Here is a 24,272-nt window from a genome sequence, read left to right as displayed (position 1 = left end):
CTCAGTAGGAAAATTCAGTAGAGAAAAGAGGCTGAGTAGCTTGGTTTACGCGGGAGACCAATAAAACTTCAAGACAAGAAGTTTGCACCACTTACGTAGGCCGCAGGCATCCTTCCGTTCTCCCGAAGGAAAGGAGACACTGAGGCCTCCCCGGTTGGATCTTAGAAGCCCAGGCATAATTAGTAAGCATGGCGGGTTCTGCGCTCCAGATGGAGACTCAGCCAGAGTGAGAGAGAGAGAGACATGGGGAGACCAGTATTTCAAGAAACTGATCCCAATTCTTTATTTTCCAGAGTCTGTTTTTATACACTGAGATGTTATACAAAAGTCATGTGGGGACAGCAGTCCTGACTTTTATTAAAGTCAAGTGCTTCACACAAATGTATACAGAGGTCTTAGGGGTGTTACATCATCTTCTGGCCGGGGGGGCCTGCTGACAATTTACGACCCTCTCCTTGTGACAGTGGTCAGTCAACCAGAACACTTTTTTCTCCAAGGGTGATTATTCTTAAAACAGACGCCACCCAAATAAAGTTACATTCCTATAGGGTGAGGGTGTAGTGGGTTTTAGTTAAGGAAAGAATTTACTTACCCTAAGGTCTAATGTGATTTATATCAAAGGTTAATACTTATTTCTTCTATATATTCATTAATGTGTGTAAGGGCAGGGGATGTGGAGACTTAGCAGTAAACATTGGCTCAACAAATGAAAAACCCTTCACCAATACAATTTCTAATCAGCCCACTATACTTATGCTAATAATTCTCTAACTTCTCTAAAGAACCTGTTTTTAGAAGGTTTAAAGCATCTCGTGCCTCTCACAGTTGAGAGGCTGTGAGCAATCACATGTGGCCGGACAAGCCTGTCAGGCAGGCTAGAGAACCTTCAGAGGTGTTTGTAGGTTAAAACACTCTTATCACGCCCAGGAATTATTAACTGGAGCTCTAAGTTAACTCCTTCTCTGAAAGAGGTGGTGGGGGACAGCCCCCCGTAAAGTCAGAGGTGTAAGTGAGAGCACAAAGTAGTAAAGTAGGCAGGCTCTGGTTATGGGGGTAGATGGTCGAGGATTTCCAGGGGGACTCCTGTGGCTTGATCCCGCCTTTGCGTATGTCGAGCCTCCTTCCTCATGACCTTTGCCATGGGTGGAGTGCCTCACGCTGGCCCCCAACAAAGTAGTTAATTTCTTCTATTTGGAAGAAATTGGTGGTGGTTTTTAGCATCTGAAAACCTCATGAAATATGCCTGAATTACCACAGAGGATGTCGGGGAGGGGCCTGCCCTGGAAAGGCCCCAGAGGGTCCTGCTCGGCTACACACCTACCTTCAAGATCCTTATAGTTCAGTTATAGTTCAGTGGGGAGAAACACATCCGTATAGTTCAGTTATAGTTCGGTGGGGAGAAACACAGGTAAATTAATGATTGTGTAAAGACTACATGTTATAATAGAAAAAGCTAGCTAAGGAAGCTCAGATTAGGAAGTCTAATCTGGGCTTCTGGGAGGAGTGCATAAGTTCAAAAATTGTTAAGACTTTGTGTTTTAAGAGCACCTTTGTTGTTTGGTTGCTCAGTCATGTTGGACTCTTTGCAACACCATGGACTGCAGCACGCTAGGCTTCCCTGTCCTTCACCATCTCCCGGAACTTGCTCAAACTCATGTTCATTGAGTCAGTGATGCCATCCAACCATCTCTGTCGCTCTCTTCTCCTCCTGCCCTCAACCTTTCCCAGCATCAGAGTCTATTCCAATGAGTCAGCTCTCCACATCAGGTGGCCAAAGTATTGGAGCTTCAGCTTCAGCATCAGTCCTTCCGATAAATATTCAGGATTGATTTCCTTTAGGATGGACTGGTTTGATCTCCTTGCAGTCCAAGGGACTCTCAAGAGTCTTCTCCAACACTACAATTCAAAAGCATCAATTCTTCGGTGTTTAGCCTTCTTTATGTTCCAACTCTCATATTCATACGTGACTACTGGAAAAACCATAGCTTTGACTATATGGACCTTTGTTGGCAAAGTAATGTCTCTGCTTTTTAATATGCTGTCTAGGTTTGTCATAACCTTTCTTCTAAGGAGCAAGCATCTTTTAATTTCATGGCTGCAGTCACCATCTGCAGTGATTTTGGAGCCCAAGAAAATAAGAACCCCGTGAACAGTATGAAAAGAGCAACTTAAGGTTCATAGCAAAATTGAGAAGAAAGTACAGAGATTTCCCATAGGCCCCGCCCCCACCCATGCATCGCTAAGTCGCTAAGTTGCTTCAGTCATGTCCGACTCTGTGCGACCCCGTAGATGGCAGCCCACCAGGCTCCCCTATCCCTGGGATTCTCCAGGCAAGAACACTGGAGTGGGTTGCCATTTCCTTCTCCAATGCATGAAAGTGAAAAGTGAAAGTGAAGTCGCTCAGTCGTGTCTGACCATCAGCGACCCCATGGACTGCAGCCCACCAGGCTCCTCCATCCATGGGATTTTCCAGGCAAGAGTACTGGAGTGGGGTGCCATTGCCTTCTCTGCCACCCATGCATAGTCTGCTCTATTACCAACATCCTGAAGAAGAGAGGTATATTTTTTACACAGGTTTCCCAAGTGGCTCTGTAAAGAATCCACCTGCTAATGCAGGAGATGCAAGGGACACAGTTTCGATCCCTGGATTGAGAAGATCCCCTGGAGTAGGAAATGGTAACCCACTCCAGTATTCTTGCCTGAAAAATCCCGTAGACAGACGAGCCTGGCATGCTATATAGTCCACTGGGCTGCAAAGTCAGACACAACCATGCGATGGAGCTCACACACATGCATGTACAATGAACCTACACTCACCCATCAAAATCCTTCCAAGTCTATAGTTGACCTTAGGTTCATCCCTAGTGTTGTACATTCTGTAGGCTTGGACAAATACATAATGATAAGTATCCACCATTACAGTTTTCTACAGAGTATTTTCACTGCCCCCCAAATGCTCCGTGTTTAGCCTATTCATCTCTTCCCCTTTTCATAAACCCTGGCAAACACAAGTCTTTTTTACTATCTCCAAATTTTTGCCTTTCTAGAATGTCATGTACTTGGAGTCATACAGCATGCAGCCTTTTCAGACTGGCTTCTTTCACTTTCTAATACGTGCTTGAGGTTCCTCTGTGTTTCTTCATCTTTCTCTTCCAATGTCTAGACCAGAGGTTGTTTATATACCCACCTAAGGATACCTTGGGCTTCCCAGGGCTCTAGTGGTAAAGAACCCGCCTGCCAATGCAGAAGACATAAAAGCTGTGGGTTCAGTCGCTGGGTGGGGAAGATCCCCTGGAGAAGGAAATGACAACCCACTCCAGTATTCTTGCCTGGAGAATCCCATGGACAGAGGAACCTGGCAGGCTGGAGTTCTTTGCTGGGTTGCAAAGAGTCAGACACGACTGAAGTGACTTACCAAGGATATATTAAAAGCTTCTTCGCTCAGTCGAGTCTGACTCTTTGCGACCCCATGGACTGTAGCCTATCAGGCTCCTCTGTCCATGGGATTTTCCAGGCAAGAGTGTTGGAGTGGATTGCCATTTCCTTCTCCAGGGGATCTTCCTGACCCAGGAGTCGAAACCCAGGTCTCCTGAATTGCAGGCAGACACTTTACTGTCTGAGCCACCAGGGAAGCCCATTGGGAAGGATACATTGGTGGCTTCCAAATTTTGGCGGTTATGAATAAAGCTACCATAAACACCTGTGTTCAGGGTTTTGTGTGGACAGAAGTTTTCAACTCTAAGTTAAACCTTGAAGGATGAAGTTCAGTTAATGAGATGGACAGAGAAAAGCTGAATATTCTAGATGGAGAAAACACAGCCTGACTATTCAGGGAATTTCATCCTGATCAGCATGAAGTTTGACTGTATAGAAAGGAATAGAACATTGCTCTGGGGTCAGGGCAATGAGGTTCTCATATGCTAAATTTGAAACTTTATCCTGAAGCCATGAGGATTATTGAAGGTTTTTTAGTAGGGCAGTGACAGGTTCAGAGACCTGACTAATATTCTAGAAAATTCTCTGTGCCAGTCACATGAATGATGCATTGAAGGAAGTGCGGCCAGAGGCCTCCTGCCTTCCAAGAAATGAAAGAAGTCAAGAAGCCCTGAACTATGCATGGAGACAAAAGATAAATTAAGGAGAGAGGCTTTTCAGATGTGGTGACAGGTTGGATATGGTGGTGAGGTTAACCAGATTTCTGGCTTGGGAGCCTCCAAGGCTTCTGGCATGGAGTGCCCAGCAGGATAAAGACACAGGAGAAGGAGCTAGTCTGGAGTAGATAGAGGTATAATGAGTTTTAGAAAACATGAACCCTGGTTTTATCACTCAGGAGCTGTGTGATCAAGAATAAACCCTTTGGGACTTCCCTGGTGGTCCTGTAGTTAAGACTTTGCCTTCCAGTGTAGTGGGTATGGTCTCAAAAACTGGTCAGGGAACTAAGATCCCACATGCATTGTTGCTGTTGTTTAGCCACTAAGTGGTGTCTGACTCTTTGGGGACCCCTATGGACTGTAGCCCGCCAAGCTCCTCTGTCCATGGAATTTCCCAGGCAAGACCTCTTTCAGTTCCATCAGCCTGGTGGTTTATATAAATCTCAAGGGATGATTGTATTGTAATGGTGAGCAAAGGAAAGAGCATGAGATTTGTAATCAGAGAATCCTAAATCCTAGCTTTACCACTTACAACCTAGTTACCAGGAAGAGGTTATCTGTTTATGGGCATCAGATGAGCTTAAAATATAAAACAATGGAATATTACTAAGCCATTAAAAAGAATGAAATAATGCCAATTGCAGCATCATAGATGAATCTAGAGATTGTCATACTGAGTGAAGTAAGTCAGGCAGGAAAAGAGAAATATCATATGATATCTCTTATATGCAGAATCTAAATGATACTTTTATCATTTCTTTAATATACTTTCTTTAATATACTTCTTTAATAATACTTTTATCACTTCAATGTAAATGAACTTATTTACAAAATAGATACAGACTCACAGACCTAGGGAATGAATTTATGGTTGCCAGAGGGGAAAGGATAGTTAGGGAGTTTGGGATTGACATGCACATACTGCTATATTTACAATGGATAACTAAAAAGGACCTACTGTACAGCACAGGGAGCTCGGCTCAATGTTATGTGACAGTCTGGAGGAGAAGGGAGTTTGCAGGGGAGAATGGATACGTGTATATGTATGGCTGAGTACTTTTGCTGTCCATCTGAAACTATTAAAACATTGTTAATCGCCCAAGTCACTTCACTTGTGTCTGACTCTTTGCAACCCTATGAACTATAGCCCACCAGGCATCTCTGTCCATGGGATTCTCCAGGCAAGAATCCTGGAGTGGGTTGCCATGCCCCTCCTTCAGGGATCTTCCCAACCCAGGGATAAACCCGCAGCTTTTCTGTCTTCTGCATTGGCAGGAGGGTTCTTTACCACTTGTGCCACCTGGAAAGCCCAATTGGCTTATACACCAATATAAAATAAAAAGTTTTTAAAAATTAAAAAAATTAGATTTTGACTCAATTTGTAAATATATATATATATATAATGAAATCATAGTTTATTTGAAAACTCAGGTCATTAGCTAAAATTTTGTGAAACAATATGATCTGTAAAGTTCTGAAAATGCAATAGCCACCCAACTCCTGAATGGGAAAGCATTGCTACCTTGACATCCTTGACCTGCCAAAGTTGACAGTCTCTCTTACACATTATCTCTACTTCCTTCTTGCCTTTTCTACTTTCAGAATGCCTGTGGGTAAATGTCAAGGTTCTCAGAAAGTAGACTTGTGGCATCCACTTTCTTTTGAAGATGCACAAACACCCTAACCCAAGAATCAGCATTTTCTATTCATTCTTCTCTCATTTCCAGCTCCTTCCTTCATCATCTAGTGTTTTTTTTTTTATTTTTTATTTTTTGTATGGTTGCCACTGCCAAACTCCCAGCTTTGGGAACTAAAATAGGAACTTTGTGCTTTGATGTTGTGGATTCCAAACTTAAGTCTATCCAGCACCTCTCTTTTTCCATCTGTAAAAGAGGATTTAAAATTTTGCAGCATACATATGCAAATATTGAGTCATAATGTTGTACATCTGAAACTAATATAATGTTGTATGTCAATTACATCTCAATTTTTAAAAATATCAAAAGGGCTTCCCTAGTGGCTCCGATGGTAAAGAATCCGCCTGCAATGCAGGAAACCTAGGTTAGATCAATGGGTTGGGAAGATGCCCTGGAGGAAGGCATGGCAACCCATTCCAGTATTCTTGCCTGGAGAATCCCCACGGACAGAGGAGCCTGGTGTGTTACAGTCCATGGGGTCGCAAAGAGTCGGTCAGGACTGAGTGACTAAGCATAGCACAGTGGCTTAGTGGTAAAGAATCTGCCAATCTATACAAGGGGACAGGGGTTCAATCCCTGGTCTGGGAAGATCCCACATGTTGTAGGACAGCTAAGCCCAAGCACCACAACTACTGAACCAATGATCTAGAGCCCAAGCTGTGCAACAAGAGAAGTCACCTCAATGAGAAGCCCAGGCACCTTAGTAAAGAGTAGCCGCTGTACCACACAACTAGAGAAAGCCTTCCTGCAGCAAGGAAGACCCAGTACAACCAAAAATAAATATAAACAAATGTCATGTAAAAAAATGAAAAAGAGCAATACATTAAAAAAAAAAAAAAAAAAAACCGCAAACACAGGTAAAAACAAACCCCTCAAAAACCTACTAGTAAATTTCCAACTATAGAGGTATCTTGCCTAGCGTGTAGATGATGCTTAAAGGTGACTCGCATCCCTACCATAGGAACCAACTCAATCTTAGGAGCGGCTCTGCATTTGAGGCGATCTGGCCCTTTAAGGCTGCGCCCTCTGTACTGGGTAGCTAGCGTCTCCCGGCCCTCCCTCGGGCAGGGGGCGGGGCACTCTAACCCGGAACTGACCGCCGAGCGCAGCCGTCGCTGCCAATCCGCGTCGCGGAAGGAACGAACCTGCGGCCCCTGGAGCGAGTGAGTGATTGCGGCGCCGCCCGCCGGTCGCAGGCGTGGCTGGTTCCCGGCGTTCACCCGCCTCCTAGCCTTTGCTTTCCCCAAAGAAGGCGGGAGGGCGAGCGGCGTGCATCCCCGCGGTGCCTCCCTGCAAGCCTTTCCCCAAATAGGGCCTCTCCGTCCCCCACCGTCCGCGCCCCCGCGTGGGCTGGGCGCACCATCCCTATATCACAGCAGGTGTAGCCTCCGCATCTCGGTCCCCCGGTCCCTGCTCTGTCGCCCCTCCGCCTGAGCGGTCGCCGCCCGTTCCGTCGTTCCTCCGCTGCCACCGCTGCCGGCATCATGGGCAGTGAGCAGAGCTCCGAGGCCGAGAGCCGACCCAACGATCTGAACTCCTCAGGTCGGTGTCCTAACTAATTCTACCCTTCTCCAGCCAGCCCTGCCTGCATGCCGGGCGGGCTGCCTTCCCAGCCTGCTGGGGACTGGGGCCGGCGGACGGGAACGCATAGAAAGCCCTCGCTGTGCTTTTTTCCTTAAAAAAGCAAAAAAAAAAAAAAAAAAGCCATCATCTGTCCTAGCCTTAATTCCCCTGATGGGAACCAGTGCTGTGATTGCAAGGTAAACCAGCGTGGGCGCCCAAGCCCATTTTTGATTTTCAAAACAGCTATTCGTCTCAGCTGCAGCTTACTCCTTGAAAGACTATCTAATTAATATTTGGCTTTAATATTCATGACTGTCAGGGTGAGATTGGGGTCGCACAATGGATGGGTCATAGAACCTCAAAGAACAGATTCCTCCTTAAAAATGGGTCCTAGAAATTCCTTTTGAGAAGGGGCGTGTGACAGGTGTACAATCGCTTTGAACCCTTGCGTGCGAACATGTCCAGAAACTGCATCTTCCCATCGGAAGGTGTTTCGGCTCTCTTTCTCATATAGAAGTTGGCCATGAAGGCAAGTTCTGATGTTTTGCCCTACTCTTTCCGCATCCGTATTTTTTAGATTTCTCTTCGAGTTTAATGTAGAAATGGGACGATTTTTGTTCCTGTAATGTAGTGAGCACTCACACAGCTGATGCTTAATTGAGGATCGTTTTCACCTTTATTTTTTTATTTGCTACACACCAAACCCTAAAACCACTGGGGCTGCCCTGGATAATAAGCTCTGGAGTGGTTAATCCAAACTGGCTTATAACTGGGGCCTAAAAAGAGTTCTGGTCATAAATAGGACTGCTCTGACCTTGGTAGGACGTGTAATTCAGAAATGTAGAAGTTAACAGAGTTAGAGGTATTCCACACTGAAATGTGACCTTCAAGGCTAGTTCAGACCATTCTGGGGGCTAGATTGAGATAGCTTTTAACTGTGAACGATATCTATGGCTACATTTTTATTTCTTTGGAAGATCCAGAATGCAGTATCTTATAACAAATACAGTAATAATTGTTATCCTTTACTTTCTTGCCTCTGTGTCAGGCCAGAATCATGTTTTGCAAGAAGTATGTCGTCTTTTTAATAGGCTTGTTCGCCTTCTAACCAACAGCATGGGTTCTGACCAGTACCAGAGCATACTAACCAATGCTGCCAAATAGTATAGGCTAAGTGCGTCACATGTGTTCATGTTTAATCCTCTCAGTAGCCCCATTTTACAGACAAGCAGTAGAGGCTACCTCGGAGAAGGCAACGGCACCCCACTCCAGTACTCTTGCCTGAAAAAATCCCATAGACGGAGGAGCCTGGTGGGCTGCCGTCTACGGGGTCGCACAGAGTCGGACATGACTGAAGTGACTTAGCAGCAGCAGCAGCAGTAGAGGCTATCTGGAATCTAGTGAAGTCTGTTATCCTCTGGAGTCTGGGGATAGAGGAATCACTTTGTCCCAGGAAAGATTTCTGGCTTGAGGTTTGTAAAAACATTAGATAAATTACCAAAAGAGGCTAAGAGACATTTCTTGAAGAGCAGTGAAAGCAGCTGAGATTCTAAGAGTGAAGGCCATGCCTCCAGGGACTTTAGCCTGCAGGAGGCAGGATGGTTCTATGGCATGTTTGGATCAACCCTTGAGACATGATTATGGTAAGCCTGCAAATACTACCTTCTAGAGTGTAAAACAATAAAGATTCATTCTTTCCCCAACCAGAAGATGTTTGGGAACGCAGGATGTCTTGGCCTGGGGCGTCCTTAAATCACTTTCTTCTAAATGGCTTACATTTGCCTAGAAACCTGAAATTGATCTGCCTCTTTATCAGTCCTTCAAATTTCTTAATTTTGGCTCAGCCTACCGTTGTCCCACTGGTTTTTTCTGCCCTGTGACTTTAAGGGGTGAGGAGGCTGGTGTGGTCATCTAGGGTTGACACTCAGGGTTGTTGGTTTTTTTTTTTTGCGATAACTAGGATCTATTCAATGTACCAGGCTTACTGTGGTAGGGTGGCTACAGTTTTGCAACCCCAGCATGGCAGGGATGGGCCATGTATACCAATAATCCATTTACCTCCCATTCCCTTCTTAACTCTGTCTCTAGCACTGTTGACCTTGAGTAAGTCACAGCTAAATCTTGTACCCTTATTTTCTCATTGGGAAATAGGGACAAACATCAGGAGGATCAAAGAAACAAAAACAATCTGCTTATTTTGTGTGTTGCATAAACTTTTAGTTACAAAAGCACTTTTATAGATGGCACGTGTGTGTTAGTTGCTTATTCGTGTCTGACTCTTTGTGACCCCACAGACGTTAGCCCACTAGGCTCTTTGGTCCATAGAATTCTCGCAGGAATACTGGAGTGGGTTGCCATTTCCTTCTCCAATAGATAGCTTATGTTCCTGTAAAGTCTGAGGATTTTTTAACACCATAGAAAACAGGTCCTCTGTAATTCATCTCCCCTACTCCAGCCCCCACCACAGGGTAAGTACAGTTAACATTTTTTTGTGTGTAGGAATGTCCTTTTTAATGACTACAGTGAAAACAGCCTTGTTGAGACAGAGGTGGCTAAATAACATGCAACTCCTGAGCGATGTAACTTTATTTTCAGTGACCCCTTCTCCAGCTAAGCATAGAGCCAAGATGGACGATATTGTGGTTGTAGCTCAAGGCTCCCAGGCCTCAAGGAACGTCAGCAACGATCCTGATGTCATCAAGTTGCAAGAGATTCCAACCTTCCAGCCACTTTTGAAAGGTAAGGGTTTGCATTAAAGAAAATTTATTGACGTATAGTTGATTTACCAGATTGTGTTAATTTCAGGTATATTTTAAAGTGATTCAGTTATGTGTTTGTGTGTGAGTATATTCTTTTTCAGATTCTTTTCCATTATAGGTTATTACAGGATATTGAATATAGTAAGTCCCCCACTGACATCAGGGATAGACCTTCCAGACAGAAAGTTAGTAAAGTAACAGATCCTAACTGACACAATAGAACAATTATACTTAATTGATATCTATAGGTCACTCTGGGCTTCCCTGGTGGCTCAGATGGTAAAGAATCTGCCTGCAATGTGGGAGACCTGGAAAGACTGGGAAGATCCCTTGGAGAAGGGCATGGCAACCCACTTGAGAATTCTTGCCTGGAGAATTCCATGAACAGAGGAGCCTGGTTGGCTAGAGTCCATGGGTCACAAAGAGTCAGACAGGACTGAGCGGCTAGCACACTTAAAAAGTATATGTGAGTGTCCCAAAGACCAATGATTTTCTCTTAACTGAATGGGATTTCTGCTATAAGAATTACTCTTTCTGTCTTCCTCTCCTCACAAAAAATGAGGAACTATAAATGATTTAGTTGACCTTCCCTGGTTTACTTAACCTGGTCCAGTATAATAGAAAACATCTTACATTTATAGAACTATTTATATTAAAAGTTTCCTTCCCCTACACAACAGATATATTAACTCTTTAGTTCTTACATCATTACATATGTTTGAATGATTTGTGCCTGATCAGACAAGTAGCAGAGAGAGGCTGAACTTCAACCTGTATCACTGATGTCAAATCTACTAGTTACACTATTCCACGCTGTCCTTAAAAAACAAAAATAAACCCAAATGGTGCTTTATAAATGGTCCATGTACCATCTCATTCTTCCCAGTACTTCATCTGCTTTATAGATGAGGAAATACAAGCTCTCAGTCTTCCCCCGCAGGCCTCAGTGTTAGACTTCAGTAAACTCATCTGGTTCTTACACAAAACAGCACGTTGTATCCTGTTACCCATCTTCTCGTTAGTTTCTGTTGTTTTAAGGAATATGTGATTCTCCAGAGAAGCCAGCATTAATGAATTTCCCATCTTCATGTATCCTTGTGCAATCAGATTTAAAAGATACACCTTTATCTTTAGAAACTTAGAGGTGGACACTTGTGTTCTGTCCTTGATCGCTTCTGGAATTGCAAGTATTGCTGCTCACAGTCAGCCTGATCATGCCTCTTCTTCCTGTGAACTATGCCCTCTCTCCTCCCAAAGTCTTTCTGTCTTCCTCTCCTCACAAAAAATGAGGAACTATAAATGACTTGGTTGACCTACCCTGGTTTACTTAACCTGGTATAGTATAATACAGAAAACATCTTACATTTATAGAACTGGATGAGGCCTGTGTGATCTATTTTTGTCCCCACTTTAAGAAGTGAAAGTGTTAGTCACGCAGTTGTGTCTGACTCTTTGTGACTCATTGCACTGTAGCCCACCAGGCTCCTCTGTCCATGGGATTCTCCAGATAAGAATACTGAAGTGGGGAGCCATTCCCTTCTCCGGGGAGATCTTCCAAACCCAGGGATCGAACCCGGGTCTCCTGCATTGCAGGCAGATTCTTTTACTGTCTGAGCCACCAGGGAAGCCCCTGTCCCACTTTCAGTTCAGTTCAGTCGCTCAGTCGTGTCCAACTCTTTGCAACCCCATGAATCGCAGCACACCAGCCCTCCCTGTCCATCACCAACTCCCAGAGTCTACCCAAACCCGTGTCCATCGAGTTGGTGATGCCATCCAGCCATCTCATCCTCTGTTGTCCCCTTCTCCTCCTGCCCCCAGTCCTTCCCAGCATTAGGGTCTTTTCCAATGAGTCAACTTTTCAGGGAAATTCTGAAAGCAAACAAAAAACTAAAAAATAAATAACAAAAAACCCAGAACTTTGAGAATATTTAATATTTTTCTGGAATAACTGTTTCTTCTTTGAGCATTTGAACTAACTCATACTTCATAAGTTGACTAGCATGGGAAGCATCTACAAGAAGGTTTGGTGTTAAGGCAAGTTAACCTCAGATTTAAAATCGTCCCTGGGAACTCTGGGAGTGAATAGTTAGTGCACTGCAGTTAATGCAACACAGCTGGATGTGGTTGCATTGCTCCTTGGATTTTATTATTTTTTATCCAAGTGTAGTTGATTTGCAGTAGTCTGTTAGTTTCAGGTGTACAGCATAATGATTCAGTATTTTGTAGATTATGTTCCATTATAGGTTATTTCAATATAATGGGCCTAATTTCCTGTGCTATACAGTGTATCCATGTGGCTTATCTATTTTATGTCTAATAGTTTGCATGTGTTAATTTCATACTTCTAATTTGTCCCTCCCCACTTCTTCTCCTCTTTAGTAACTACAAGTTGTTTTTTTTCTACACCTGTAAATCTGCTTCTGTTTTGCATATACATTCGTTTTTATTATTTTTTAGATTCTGCATATATGTGATGTCATACAGCATTTGTCTTTGCTCGGCCTGACTTCTGTCATGAGGCATAATATTCTCCAGGTCCATCCACTTTGCTGCGAATGGCAGTGTTTCATTCTTTTCTAAGGCTACTATTCCAGTGTGTATGTATTACCACATCTTAATCTGGTAATCTGTTGATGAGCACTTGTTTGTTTCCATATCTTGTTACTTGTAAATCATGCTGCTGTGAACATTGGGGTGCATGTATCTTTTCAATTTAGTGTTTGTTTTTTCTGAATATATGCACAGGAGCGGGATTGCTGGATCGTATGGTAGTACTGTTTTTAGTTTTTAAAGGAACCTCCATACTGTTTTCCCATAGTGGCTGCACCAAATTATATTCTCACCAACAGTTTACAAGGCTTCCATAACCTGGATTTTAATTGGGACTTGGCTTCCAACTGGCTGTGTTGCCCTGGCTTTATTTTTCACCTCTTCGAACCTTGGTTGTTGAGATCATTGAGAACAGGTGCTGGAGAGAGGAACGCTCATGAAAAGTAGCTTATAGTTAAGAGGAATCTTGGGATTTGGCTACTGAAGGTAGAAAAATCACTTTATGAGCGTGCTGAGAGCGATGTGAAAACAGAAATGGCAACAAGAGGCAGTGGCCAGGCTGCCAGGAAACAAAAAAAAGCCAGTGAATATTTAAGTTACTGCTTGTGCTTCACTCGTGAAGAAGAAACGTCTCGAACAGTGATTAGAAAAGGTAGGCCAGGAAGACGGTTGGGTGGAAATAGTAAGTATAGTCATGATATTAACAGTAATTGTAGCTAATCCTTACCTCCCATACTGTGTGTGACCTTTTTTCCGTTCCCCACTTCCTCCCTTCTTTCTTCCCTCACTTCCCCCTTTCCCTCCTTCCCTTCTTTTCTTTCCTTCCTTCCTTTCTTTTGCTGCAGTGGGTCTTAGTTGCAGCATGCAGAATTTTCCTCGGCGGTATGTGGGATCTAGTTCCCTGACCAGAAACTGAACCCTGGGCCCTCTGCATTGGGAGTGCGGCATCCTAACCACCTGACCGCCAGGGATGTCCTTTGTTCTTTCCACTTTCTAGATTAAACATTGGCATTTAGAGAGCTTCAGTTCATGGCCTAGAGAACTGCCATCTCAAGTTGGCATCTGGATATCGAGTTTTAACTATTTTGTATGTGGAATAAGACTCAGTTTCAGACTCATGGATGCAGAGAATGCATTGGTGGTTGCCAGAGGGGAGTTGTGGGGGAGGTTAAGAGGTACAGACTTGCAGTTATAAAATAGACAAGTCCCAGGGTGTAAAGCACAGCATCAGGAATATAATTGTAATACTGTAATAACTCTCTGTGTTGATAGATGGTACCTGGATTTATCATGGTCATCTTTTGTAAGGTATAAAAATATCAAATTACTGTTGTACACCTGAAACAAATATAGTATTAGAAGTTAGTTATACTTTTTTTTTTTAAAAAAGACAACTCAGTTTCCAATTCTAGGGAAACCCATGGTAAAAATCACTAGGCTGTAAAGGGAAATAGGGTGAGGGACATCAGCTGGTTTGGATTTTTAGAGGCCTTGTTCCTTACAGAGCCTCCTGCCTTTTTTTTTTTTTAATTATTTACTTATTACTTTTGGCTGTGTGGAGTCTTAGTTGTGGTGTGCAGGCTTAGTTGGCCCATGGCATGTGGGATCTTAGTTCCCCCGACCAGGGATGGAACCCACGTCCCTTGCATTGGAAGGTGGTTTCCTAAACACTGAACCACCAGGGAAGGAAGTCCTGAGCCTCCTGCTTTGACATTGTTCCGCCTGGTATAAAGCCCCGCATCTGCCTGCAGGACTGGGCAGGGGTGACTCATCACTGTTGCCTTTATTCCTAATCTCTTTTTTTCCTCCTCTGCTGCTTTCGGGATGAGGCTGTTTCTCAAAGTAGTAAAAGGGCCACACAGTGAGGGCTGTACCCACAGGTTTGATTTCAGAAAGCTTTATTCAAGTTAATGACAGTGTATTCTTTCGAAACAATATATTCAAGCCCTGCACAGAGTTCAGTATTGTTCTGTAATGTCATCTGACACAGTGCTAATGCTGGTGGGTGATCTGCGGAGGTTGTGCCTGGGCGAGTTTGGATTCTCTGACTGAGGTAATGTGTGCGTTTTTTTCTTTTTTTTTTTTTTAATAAGCAAGCAGATTCTTTCTTTGGTCTTAACCCTTTTGGGTAAACATCGCAGGGTATAATTTATGCTCCACACAAATGCCAAGTAACATTACATTAGCAAGGTTCCTCTTTTAAAACCTAAAGACTTTCCTTTCTTTCCTAGAAGTCTCTGAAGTAGCAGCTTCTTCTGAAATGTAACACACTTAAGAGAAAAGCAGAAATTAAAAAATTAGAATGTAGCCACAAATGACTGAGACAGAGCACAAAAGCAAAATGTAGATTTGATGCAAATTAGATTCCCAGAGGACTTCTTACTTAAAATTCAACCACTCCTATTTTTTAATGAATCTCAGTTTTTTTATGTCATTCTACAGAAATGAAATACGAGAGAAATACAATATTGATGTTTTATGTATCAAAGTTATAAGACTGTTCACTCCTGGTGATAAATACATGCGCATGGGAGTGAGGACATGATGGTGTGTACACATATGATGTTTTTGCAACTGACCTTGGATACAAACATAATATTGTCTTGTTGCCTAGGAAGGGGACAGTCTTATTACGAACATATATAGTGTAAAAGCTTCAGTGATACTAAGCAGATCTGTTGGGAGGTCTGTGCTTGGTTGTTAAGAAGATGATATACATGAAGGAGGTTTTGACAATTAAAAGGAGCCTGAGGCTTTCCTTGGTGGAGCAAAATCTCGAAAAACAGCAGTGAAGGTTCTGAAATCATGGGTAATGTTGAGAGAGAGTGCTTGAAGTTTAAGTGGAAGATGGTAGGTGAGAGAAGCATGAATCGATGGAAAAGGTTGATATGAAGAACACGAGGGAGCTGGATTTCAAATGATCAGTTTATTCATGTTGAGAGAAGCATGAATCGATGGAAAAGGTTGATATGAAGAACACAAGGGAGCTGGATTTCAAATGATCAGTTTATTCATGTCTTTCTCACTCACCCACCTATTAGCCAGACAAATAAAATAATAAAGGAAGTTGGCCCTGGCATGCATCAGAGACCTGCCTCTGCCACCTGCCAGGCCTCACCTCCACATTGGAAAGTGGAGTGACAAAGGAGTCAGCCAGGGGTGAGTCTCAATCAGAGCCCCAGTCTTCTCTGAGTGACCTCCAGACCCATGGTTGATCCTAAGAGTATAGTTCCCCCCAGGTACTATCTTTGAAATGTTGGTAATTCATTCCTTTATTACCTGTTACATTGTATGTGGAATAGCGCTTCAGTTAACCTTTTAAAGGTGGCCGTAAACCAGCGAAGTGTGAGTCTTATTCAGAAGAGTGGGACATACCGGGAGAATGGTCACTGTAAACCATAGAGAAGATTTGTGAGAGCAACCTCACTTTGTTCCGTGCTCCAGGAAATCTCTGTGCCTGTATCTGTTCTTGTCTCTTTGCATGAAGTCTCTAAGAAGGTGTGTCTGTGCCTTTTATTAAAGACCCTTAAATAATATCTTTTAAAGAAATTAAGAGAAGAAAACCTATGTATAGAATATGTACTCATGTGCTTATCATTTCAGGAATTCTTAATCCCTTCCTGTAGACTGAAGCATCCATTGATGATATTTGTTCTTAGTTTGAAGAACTTCTTGTAGCATTTCTTACAGTGCAGGTCAGCTGGAAGCAAATTCTTTCTGTTTTTATTTATATAAGAATGTCAGTTTTGCCCATTATTGTTATAAGGTTTTTTTCTTTCTTTTTTCTTTTATGATGACTATGTTTTTGAGGAGATATTGTGAGACTGTGTAATTTTGTTTTTCAAGACCATTTCTTTCACCAGTTATACTATCCATTGATATTTCTTGCTTGAATTCATTATACAGTGATGGTTTCCAAATAGTGGTTTTCTGACTTTATCATTCCTTCTACGTTTATTGGTTTGCATTTTACTGTAAGGAAGACCCTTCTCTTCTCCCCAGTATTTATTCATTTATTTAAGTCAGTGTGGAACAGTGAATTCCTATTTTATTCAGTGGGTTATGATCTGTTAAAGTCATGACATTCAGCCTTCCACATCTGTGGGTTCTACACCCACAGATTCACCTAAGGGCAGACTGAAAATATTCAGGAAAAAAATTCCAGAAAGTTCCAAAAAACAAAACTTGAATTTTTCTGAGCACCAGCACCACTACTTACATATCATTTGCATAAATTTCCATAGTATTTGCATTGTATTAGATACTATAAGTCAGAGAAGGCAATGGCACCCCACTCCAGTACTCTTGCCTGGAAAATCCCATGGTTGGAGGACCCTGGTAGGCTGCAGTCCATGGAGTCACCAAGAGTCGGACATGACTGGGCGACTTCACTTTCACTTTTCACTTTCCTGCATTGGAAAAGGAAATGGCAACCCACTCCAGTGTTCTTGCCTGGAGAATCCCAGGGACGGGGGAGCCTGGTGGGCTGCTGTCTATGGGGTCGCACAGAGTCGGACACAACTGAAGCGACTTAGCAGTAGCAGCAGCAGATACTATAAGTAATCTAGAGATGTTTTAAAGTATATGGGAGTACTGCATAGGTTATGTACAAATATTACACCATTTTATATAAATGACTTGAGCATCCAGGGACTTGGTAACTGTGGGAGTCCTGGAATCAGTGCCTCCATGGACACCAAGGGATGACTATTTATTTTCAGTCTCAAAATGCTCCAAATTTGGCCAGTTGAAATACCATCAGTTTAGCTTCCTGTGTCCTTTACATGTGCGCTCATTATTCTTTGAGCATATTTTAAATTTCTGGCACAATATAATGTTCCCTGGCCCCAGCACTAGAACTGAGTATTTCTTAGGAGTGCTGTTCTTTCAGTGGAGAGGGGTGTTTAGAAACCACTTCCATACCTTCTCAGTGTTTAAGCAGGAAATATACACATGTGTATATATACAAACTCACACATTAACATCAGTATTTAATTTTATATTTACTCATATATATATTGAAAGAGGAGAGTGAAAAAGTTGGCTTAAAACTCAACTTTCAAAAAACTAAGATCAAGGCATCTGGTCCCATCACTTCATGGCAAATAAATGGGGAAACAATGGAAACAGTGACAGACTTTATTTTCTTGGGCTCCAAAATCACTGCAGATGGTGACTGCAGCCATGAAAGATGCTTACTCCTTGGAAGGAAAGCTATGACCAACCTAGACAACTTACTAAAAAGCAGAGACATTATTTTGCCAACAAAGGTCTGTCTAGTCAAGTCTATGGTTTTTCCAGTAGTCATGTACGTGAGAGTTGGACTACAAAGAAAGCTGAGCGCCAAAGAATTGATGCTTTTGAACTGTGGTGCTGGAGAAGACTCTTGAGAGTCCCTTGGACTGCAAGGAGATCAAATCAGTCAATCCTAAATAAAATCAGCCCTGAGTATTCACTGGAAGGACTGATGCTGAAACTGAAACTCCCAATACTTTGGCCACCTGATGCGAAGAACTGACTCATATGAAAAGACCCTGATGCTGGGAAAGATTGAAGGCAGGAGGAGAAGGGGACATCAGAGGATGAGATGGTTGGATGGCATCACCGACTCAATGGACATGAGTTTGAGCAAGCTTTAGGAGTTGGTGATGGACAGGGAAGCCTGGTGTGCTACTGTCCATGGGAGTCACAAAGAGTCACACAACTGAGTGACTGAACTGAGCTGATATATATTGAAAAGGATGAATTCATACTTATGGGCTCAACATGGTCTTTGATCTGTAGGTTTATAGCTTTTTAGCAAATACTTTGGCCATTATTTCTTCAGTATTTCTCCTATTCTTGCCTCTCCCAGTTTCTATGTTTGACTGCTGCTACTAAGTCACTTCAGTCGTGTCCGACTCTGTGCGACCCCATAGACGGCAGCCCACCAGGCTCCCCCGTCCCTGGGATTCTCCAGGCAAGAACACCGGAGTGGGTTGCCATTTCCTTCTCCAATGCATGAAAGTGAAAAGTGAAAATGAAGTCTCTCAGTCGTCCCCGACTCTTAGCTACACCAAGGACTGCAGCCCACCAGGCTCCTCCGTCCACGGGATTTTCCAGGCAGGAGTACTGGAGAGGGGTGCCATTGCCTTGTGTTTTCTCACAGGTCACTGTTGCACCTTTTTTGTTTTTTTAGTTGTTTTTCTTTCTGTCCTGCTTTGGATAGTTTTTATTGCTATGTTTCCAGGTTCAGTGGTCTTTTTTTCTGTTGTGTCTATGCTGCCCTTAATCCCATCCAATGTATTTTTGGTGGTGGTAGTGGTTTAGTCGCTAAGTCGTATCTGACTGTTGCGACCCCATGGACTGTAGCCTGCCAGACTCCTCTGCCCAGGGGATTCTCCAGGCAAGAATACTGGAGTAGGTTGCCATTTCCTTCTCCAGGGGATATTCCTAACCCAGGAACCGAACCCAGGTCGCATGCATTGCAGGCAGATTCTTTACCAACTGAGCTATGAGGGGAAATGTATTTAACTTCAGATAATCGTGTTTTTCAGCTTTCGATTATCATGCTTATGTTTGTTTGTCTCTTTTTTGAGAGTTATATTAACTCTTAACCCTTGTCAGTCTATCCTTTCTGGATCTTTCTTTTTTCTTAAACGAGGAGCTTTCCCATGTCACATTTTCCCATTTTCCTACTTTTTTCATGTCTGGAAATTTTTTTACTGTATGCCAAACATTGTAAATCTTGTTTTTAGGTGCTGGATTTTGTTTGATTCCTTTAAAGGATGTTGGACTTGGTTCTGGCATAAGTTGTCATCAGTTTGGTTCTTTCTAGGCTTGCTTTTGTGGAGAAGGCAGTGACACCCCACTCCAGTACTCTTGCCTGGAAAATCCCATGGACGGAGGAGCCTGCTAGGTTGCAGTCCATGGGGTCGCTAAGAGTTGGACACGACTGAGCAACTTCACTTTCACTTTTCACTCTCATGCATTGGAGAAGGAAATGGCAACCCACTCCAGTGTTCTTGCCTGGAGAATCCCAGGGATGGGGGAGCCTGGTGGGCTGCCGTCTCTGGGGTCTCACAGAGTTGGACATAACTGAAGCGACTTAGCAGCAGCAGCAGCAGGCTTGCTTTTGAGTTTGGTTAAGGCTCATCTAGAGCAGCCTAGCCTGGTTTATTAAGCCTCCCTCCTAAGGCAGTACCCTTCTGATCATGCTACCCACTGCCTCGTGTATTATGACATCTTTCCACTCTGGCTTCTGGGAACATGAGCTACTCTGAGCCCTATGTGAGTTTCAGAAATTGTTTGGCTTACTGCTGTCCTGGGCCTTTCTGCAGCCTTGTGAAATTTCAGCCCATAAATTCATAGGTTAGTGCCAAGTGTTTGGGGGTGCCCGGTGCACTCTTTGAGTGTGCTTATGGAACACCCTCCCCTCCCATCTTCTGTCCTGTAAGTGCTAGACACCTTCGTCCTGGCGAGCTCTGTCCCTCTTCAACTCATTGTGGCTGCTTTTCCTCCCTGGTCTGCATCCTGGGAGCTGCCTTCCAGCAGGAAGCTGGGGAAGTGATAGAGCTCACTTGTCTCCCTTCTCATGGGGCTCACAGTTGCGCACTGCCTGTTACACAATATCTGAAAAGAGTGTTTTGTGTATTTTCTCTGGTTTTCTAGCTGTCTATGGAAGGCATAATAGCAGGTAATCCTTCATGGACAGAGCAGAAATCCTCCCCAAAGATGCTTTTTAATCCGTGTTTTTCTGTCAGTTGCCACTTCTTCGTTTTACTTAAGCCCCTCTTGCCCACAGCTTTTGATTAACTACACTGGGCATTCATTTCTGGAAAATCCTGGTAAACTCCTGTCCGGGTTCTAGTAGTCCTCCAGAGAGCGGAGGTACTAAGAGTGTAAGACACAGCTGCTGCCTTTTGAGAGCGTGTCATTTTGTTGGTTACTATTTCGACAGGTGAATAACTCGTAGTGTTATAGTATGTGTGATACTGGCCAGGACCCAACAGACTAGGTACGCACAGAGGAGAGACTCATTAATTTCACCTGGGAATTTAGGGTAGGCTTCACAGAGGAAGTAACACTTTAGCTGGGCTTCCAGAAATGAATGGAAGGTAGCCACCTTGAGAATACAGGGTCAAGGAGGGGATTCATGGTTTAAAATCTTTCAAGTAAATATTGGTTGGCCAAAAGGTTCACTCAGATTTTTCCCGAATGAACTTTTTTGGCTAACTTACTAAAAAGAAGTAAAAGATGCCTAAAGAGTTCTTGACTAAAGTTACATCTCAAACATACGGCTTGAATTTTCTGTTCTTACCCAATGTATGCAGGTTACCCAAATGTGTGTGGATTAAATTCTGATTTTAATTTTAAGCCATATGACATTAATTTACTGGAATAATTATTAGATAATTTATGTACTGACTATTCATTCTATTCTATTTCTTTAAACTTTTAATTTGTGTTATGTTATGATTTGAAGCAAAATATACATGGTTTATTTTACTTTAGCTAGAACCCAAGGATATACCCTTTGCTTCGGGAGACGATGAAGGACAGGGAGCCTGGCAGGCTGCAGTCCATGGGGGCGCAAAGTGTCGGACACAACTTAGCCACTGAACGGCAACGAAGGATCTCTTTTTCTGAGCAGTAACTTTTCCTGCCTGAGTCAGCCTTTTACCCTGGAATATGACACTGAAGATGGGTATACAGTATATATTTCCTTTTAAGGTTCTAGTTTTGTCAGTAGTTTCTGCTAAGTGACAGCCTAGACAAAGTCTAAGGCTGAACAGTATAAAATTTTGTTAGTCATTTTCAATTTTTCTTTTTTTCCAGAAATCACATATAAAAATTCTTCTATTTTAAAACACTCCAGCATTTTAAGACTGAAATGGTTTTTCAGGAAAGTCAAAGTTTAAAAGGTATTCACAGAATTTTGAAAAAATTCGATTTCTCCCAGCCTCCAAATTTTAACTGATTATTAGACATTACTTTGATGTTCATTTAATCATATTTGGAATTGGTACTACATAAGGTTTCTCACTCTGAGCACAAGTGGAAGCCATATGCTTTTTTTTAAAACTGTATACTTCATATGTTTGCTTATTCATTTGACCAAATTCATTAAGCTCTTGCTGTTGGTCAGATATTGTTGGGCTAGACACAAAAATAAAAACCATATAACTCCTTCCCATGAAGAGCTCACAGGTTTAGTGAGGGAAATATGCATTTACACACATATATATATGTATATATATATAGTTTTTTAAAGATATATATACTGTTCTTGTCTTTTAAAAAGTATTTTATTGTAGTATAGTTGCTTTTCAGTGTTGTTTCTACTGTACAGCAAAGTGAATCAGCGATACATATACATATATCCTCACTTTTTTGGATTTCCTTCCCACTTAGGTCTCCAGGGAGCTTTGAGGAGCATTCCCTGTGATATACAGTAGGTTCCCATTAGTTATCTATTTTAGACATAGTATCAATAGTGTATATATATCAATCCCAATAGAGGGAAAACTATTGGATTGTCCAAAAAAGTTCACTGGGGTTTTTCCGTTACATCTTACAGAAAATCACAAACACACTTTTGGGTCAACCCAATATATTGTTAACAGATAAATTGTGACCCACATGGTAAGCGGTGTAAATAAAGTGAACCTAGTGGTTGGAACCATCAGAAAACCTAAGGATGGAACAACGTACTGTGTCTGAAAGAGGCCAGAAAGGTTGACTAGAATCAGAACAACTTAGAAGAATTTATATTTGTGGTCTTGATAGTAATTATTTCCAGAACTTTATTATGCATAATAAAGCCACCTGGAAAAACTTTTTAAAAATTGCTGATTTTAGGGCCCCCAAACTCAAGGGAGTCTGAATCAGTAGGTTCAGATGTAAGACAACCATCTGTGTGTTGAGCTAGGGATTCTGAAATGGGTTCATAAACAACACTTTGGAAAACAAGGAGCCAAAGTTTATGACCTTGAGTCCTACTTGAAGTCACAAAAACTAATAGATCATTCAACTAAATGATTTAGACATCTTTTTTTTTTAAAGAGATGTGGTTATCAAAAAGGTATTTTGGAAAATGTTACTAGGTTTTTTACTATTTTGGGATGAAATCAATTATTAAAACAGTGATTCACATTTAATACTTGTGCATTAAATTTTAAATTCATTGGTAATTCATTGTTTGTAGAAGAATCTGTTAAAAGTCACAGATTTTTGATAATGTTTAAGTGTTTTTATCTCTACCAAAATTCAGTTTCATAGAAATTCAATGAAATGCAAAGTGATATTTAAAAAAATGAGTTTGGATAATTATTTATCTTATATAGGCAGATGGAAATCAGTAACAAAAGTTTCTAAACATGTTTACTTACATGTGAAATTGTCAATAGACAAATGTGTAGAAATAAAAATGCAGTTTTGATTTTCCAGATTTTTGCAACAGACATACAACCATTGGGGATTTCTTTGTTCTTCATTCAGTCTTTTAAATTGAGGGCTTTTCTCTAACATAATTAAAATATTAGTATCATTTATTTCAGTAAATTTTATGTCAAAATTAATATTTAAGCAGCTGCAAGAATGGGCTTTCCAGATGGGTTAGTGATAAAGAATCTGCCTGCAGTGCAGGAGATGCAGGAGACACGGGCTTGATCTTTGGGTCAGGAAGATCCCCTGCAGAAGGAATGGCAACCCACCCTATCTAGTGTTCTTGACTGGAAAAATGCATGGACAGAGAAGCCCGGTAGGCAGCAGTCCGTGAGGTCCAACTGAGTGACTGAGCACCCATGCATAGCTTCAAGAGAAGGAAAAAATGATAAATTCCAATGAGAGGGGTTAATAATTAAATAGGCAAAAGAGACATTAAAACGTTTTTTAATGCTGGTAAGTATCATAGTTCTTTCTCATATTTTGCTACTTGTTTTCTTAAGATGGCTTCCCTGTAATGTGGTTTAATTTATAGCAGTGTTGTTTTTGATACTTTTGCCGCTAGATGTCACTAGACTAAAACAGTTGGCAAGCTGGTTAAGCCTTGCTACAACCTGTGGCAATATTTGCAAAAGCCTTTGGTTAATTAAGTTGACTCTGTAGCTCCTCTGGATTTCTCATAAAACCAGGTCACGGCTTGCTTCGAGCACAGGCTGGTTGGAAAATATACATGTTCTGTGACACATCAGTGATCTCTAATTAGTTATTTTACTGCTTATCAGGACAGAACAGGAAAAAAATTACTACTGCAGGAAACTTTCAGTGACCTTAAATTTCTAGAGAGAAATTCCACGTTCAGTCTGTCACTATACTCAAATATTTATTACATCAAAAATTTCTGAAGAATTAGGATTGTGTCTTAATCATCTCTAATTTCTCAGTGGCTCCCAAAAGCTTTGGGCTTCCCTTATAGTTTAGTCAGTAAAGAATCTGCCTGCAATGCGGGAGACCTGGGTTTGATTCCTGGGTTGAGAAGATCCCCTGGAGAAGGAAATGGCAATCCACTCCAGTTTTCTTGCCTGGAAAATGCTATGGACAGAGGAGCCTGGCAGGCTACAGTCCATGGG

The 24,272-nt window shown here is 42.1% G+C and overlaps 1 protein-coding gene across 5 annotated transcripts in view; it reads left to right on the top strand.

Moving 5' to 3' along the window:
* The first annotated feature begins 6,955 nt into the window (after nt 1-6,955).
* BORCS5 (BLOC-1 related complex subunit 5) overlaps nt 6,956-24,272 on the top strand; it is a 97,419-nt gene continuing 80,102 nt past the window's right edge. The window contains exons 1-2 of one of the 5 annotated variants that reach the window (XM_010805497.3): nt 6,956-7,011; nt 10,007-10,150. In XM_010805497.3, the coding sequence (XP_010803799.1) occupies nt 7,011; nt 10,007-10,150 (145 nt within the window). In that variant the 5' untranslated portion in view covers nt 6,956-7,010. 5 annotated transcript variants of the gene reach the window in all.

Source organism: Bos taurus, chromosome 5 (genome assembly GCF_002263795.3).
Source record: "Bos taurus isolate L1 Dominette 01449 registration number 42190680 breed Hereford chromosome 5, ARS-UCD2.0, whole genome shotgun sequence".
Lineage (NCBI taxonomy): Eukaryota > Metazoa > Chordata > Mammalia > Artiodactyla > Bovidae > Bos > Bos taurus.
Note: the sequence above shows the minus strand (reverse complement) of the source record. Positions and strands in the feature narration are given on the sequence as shown.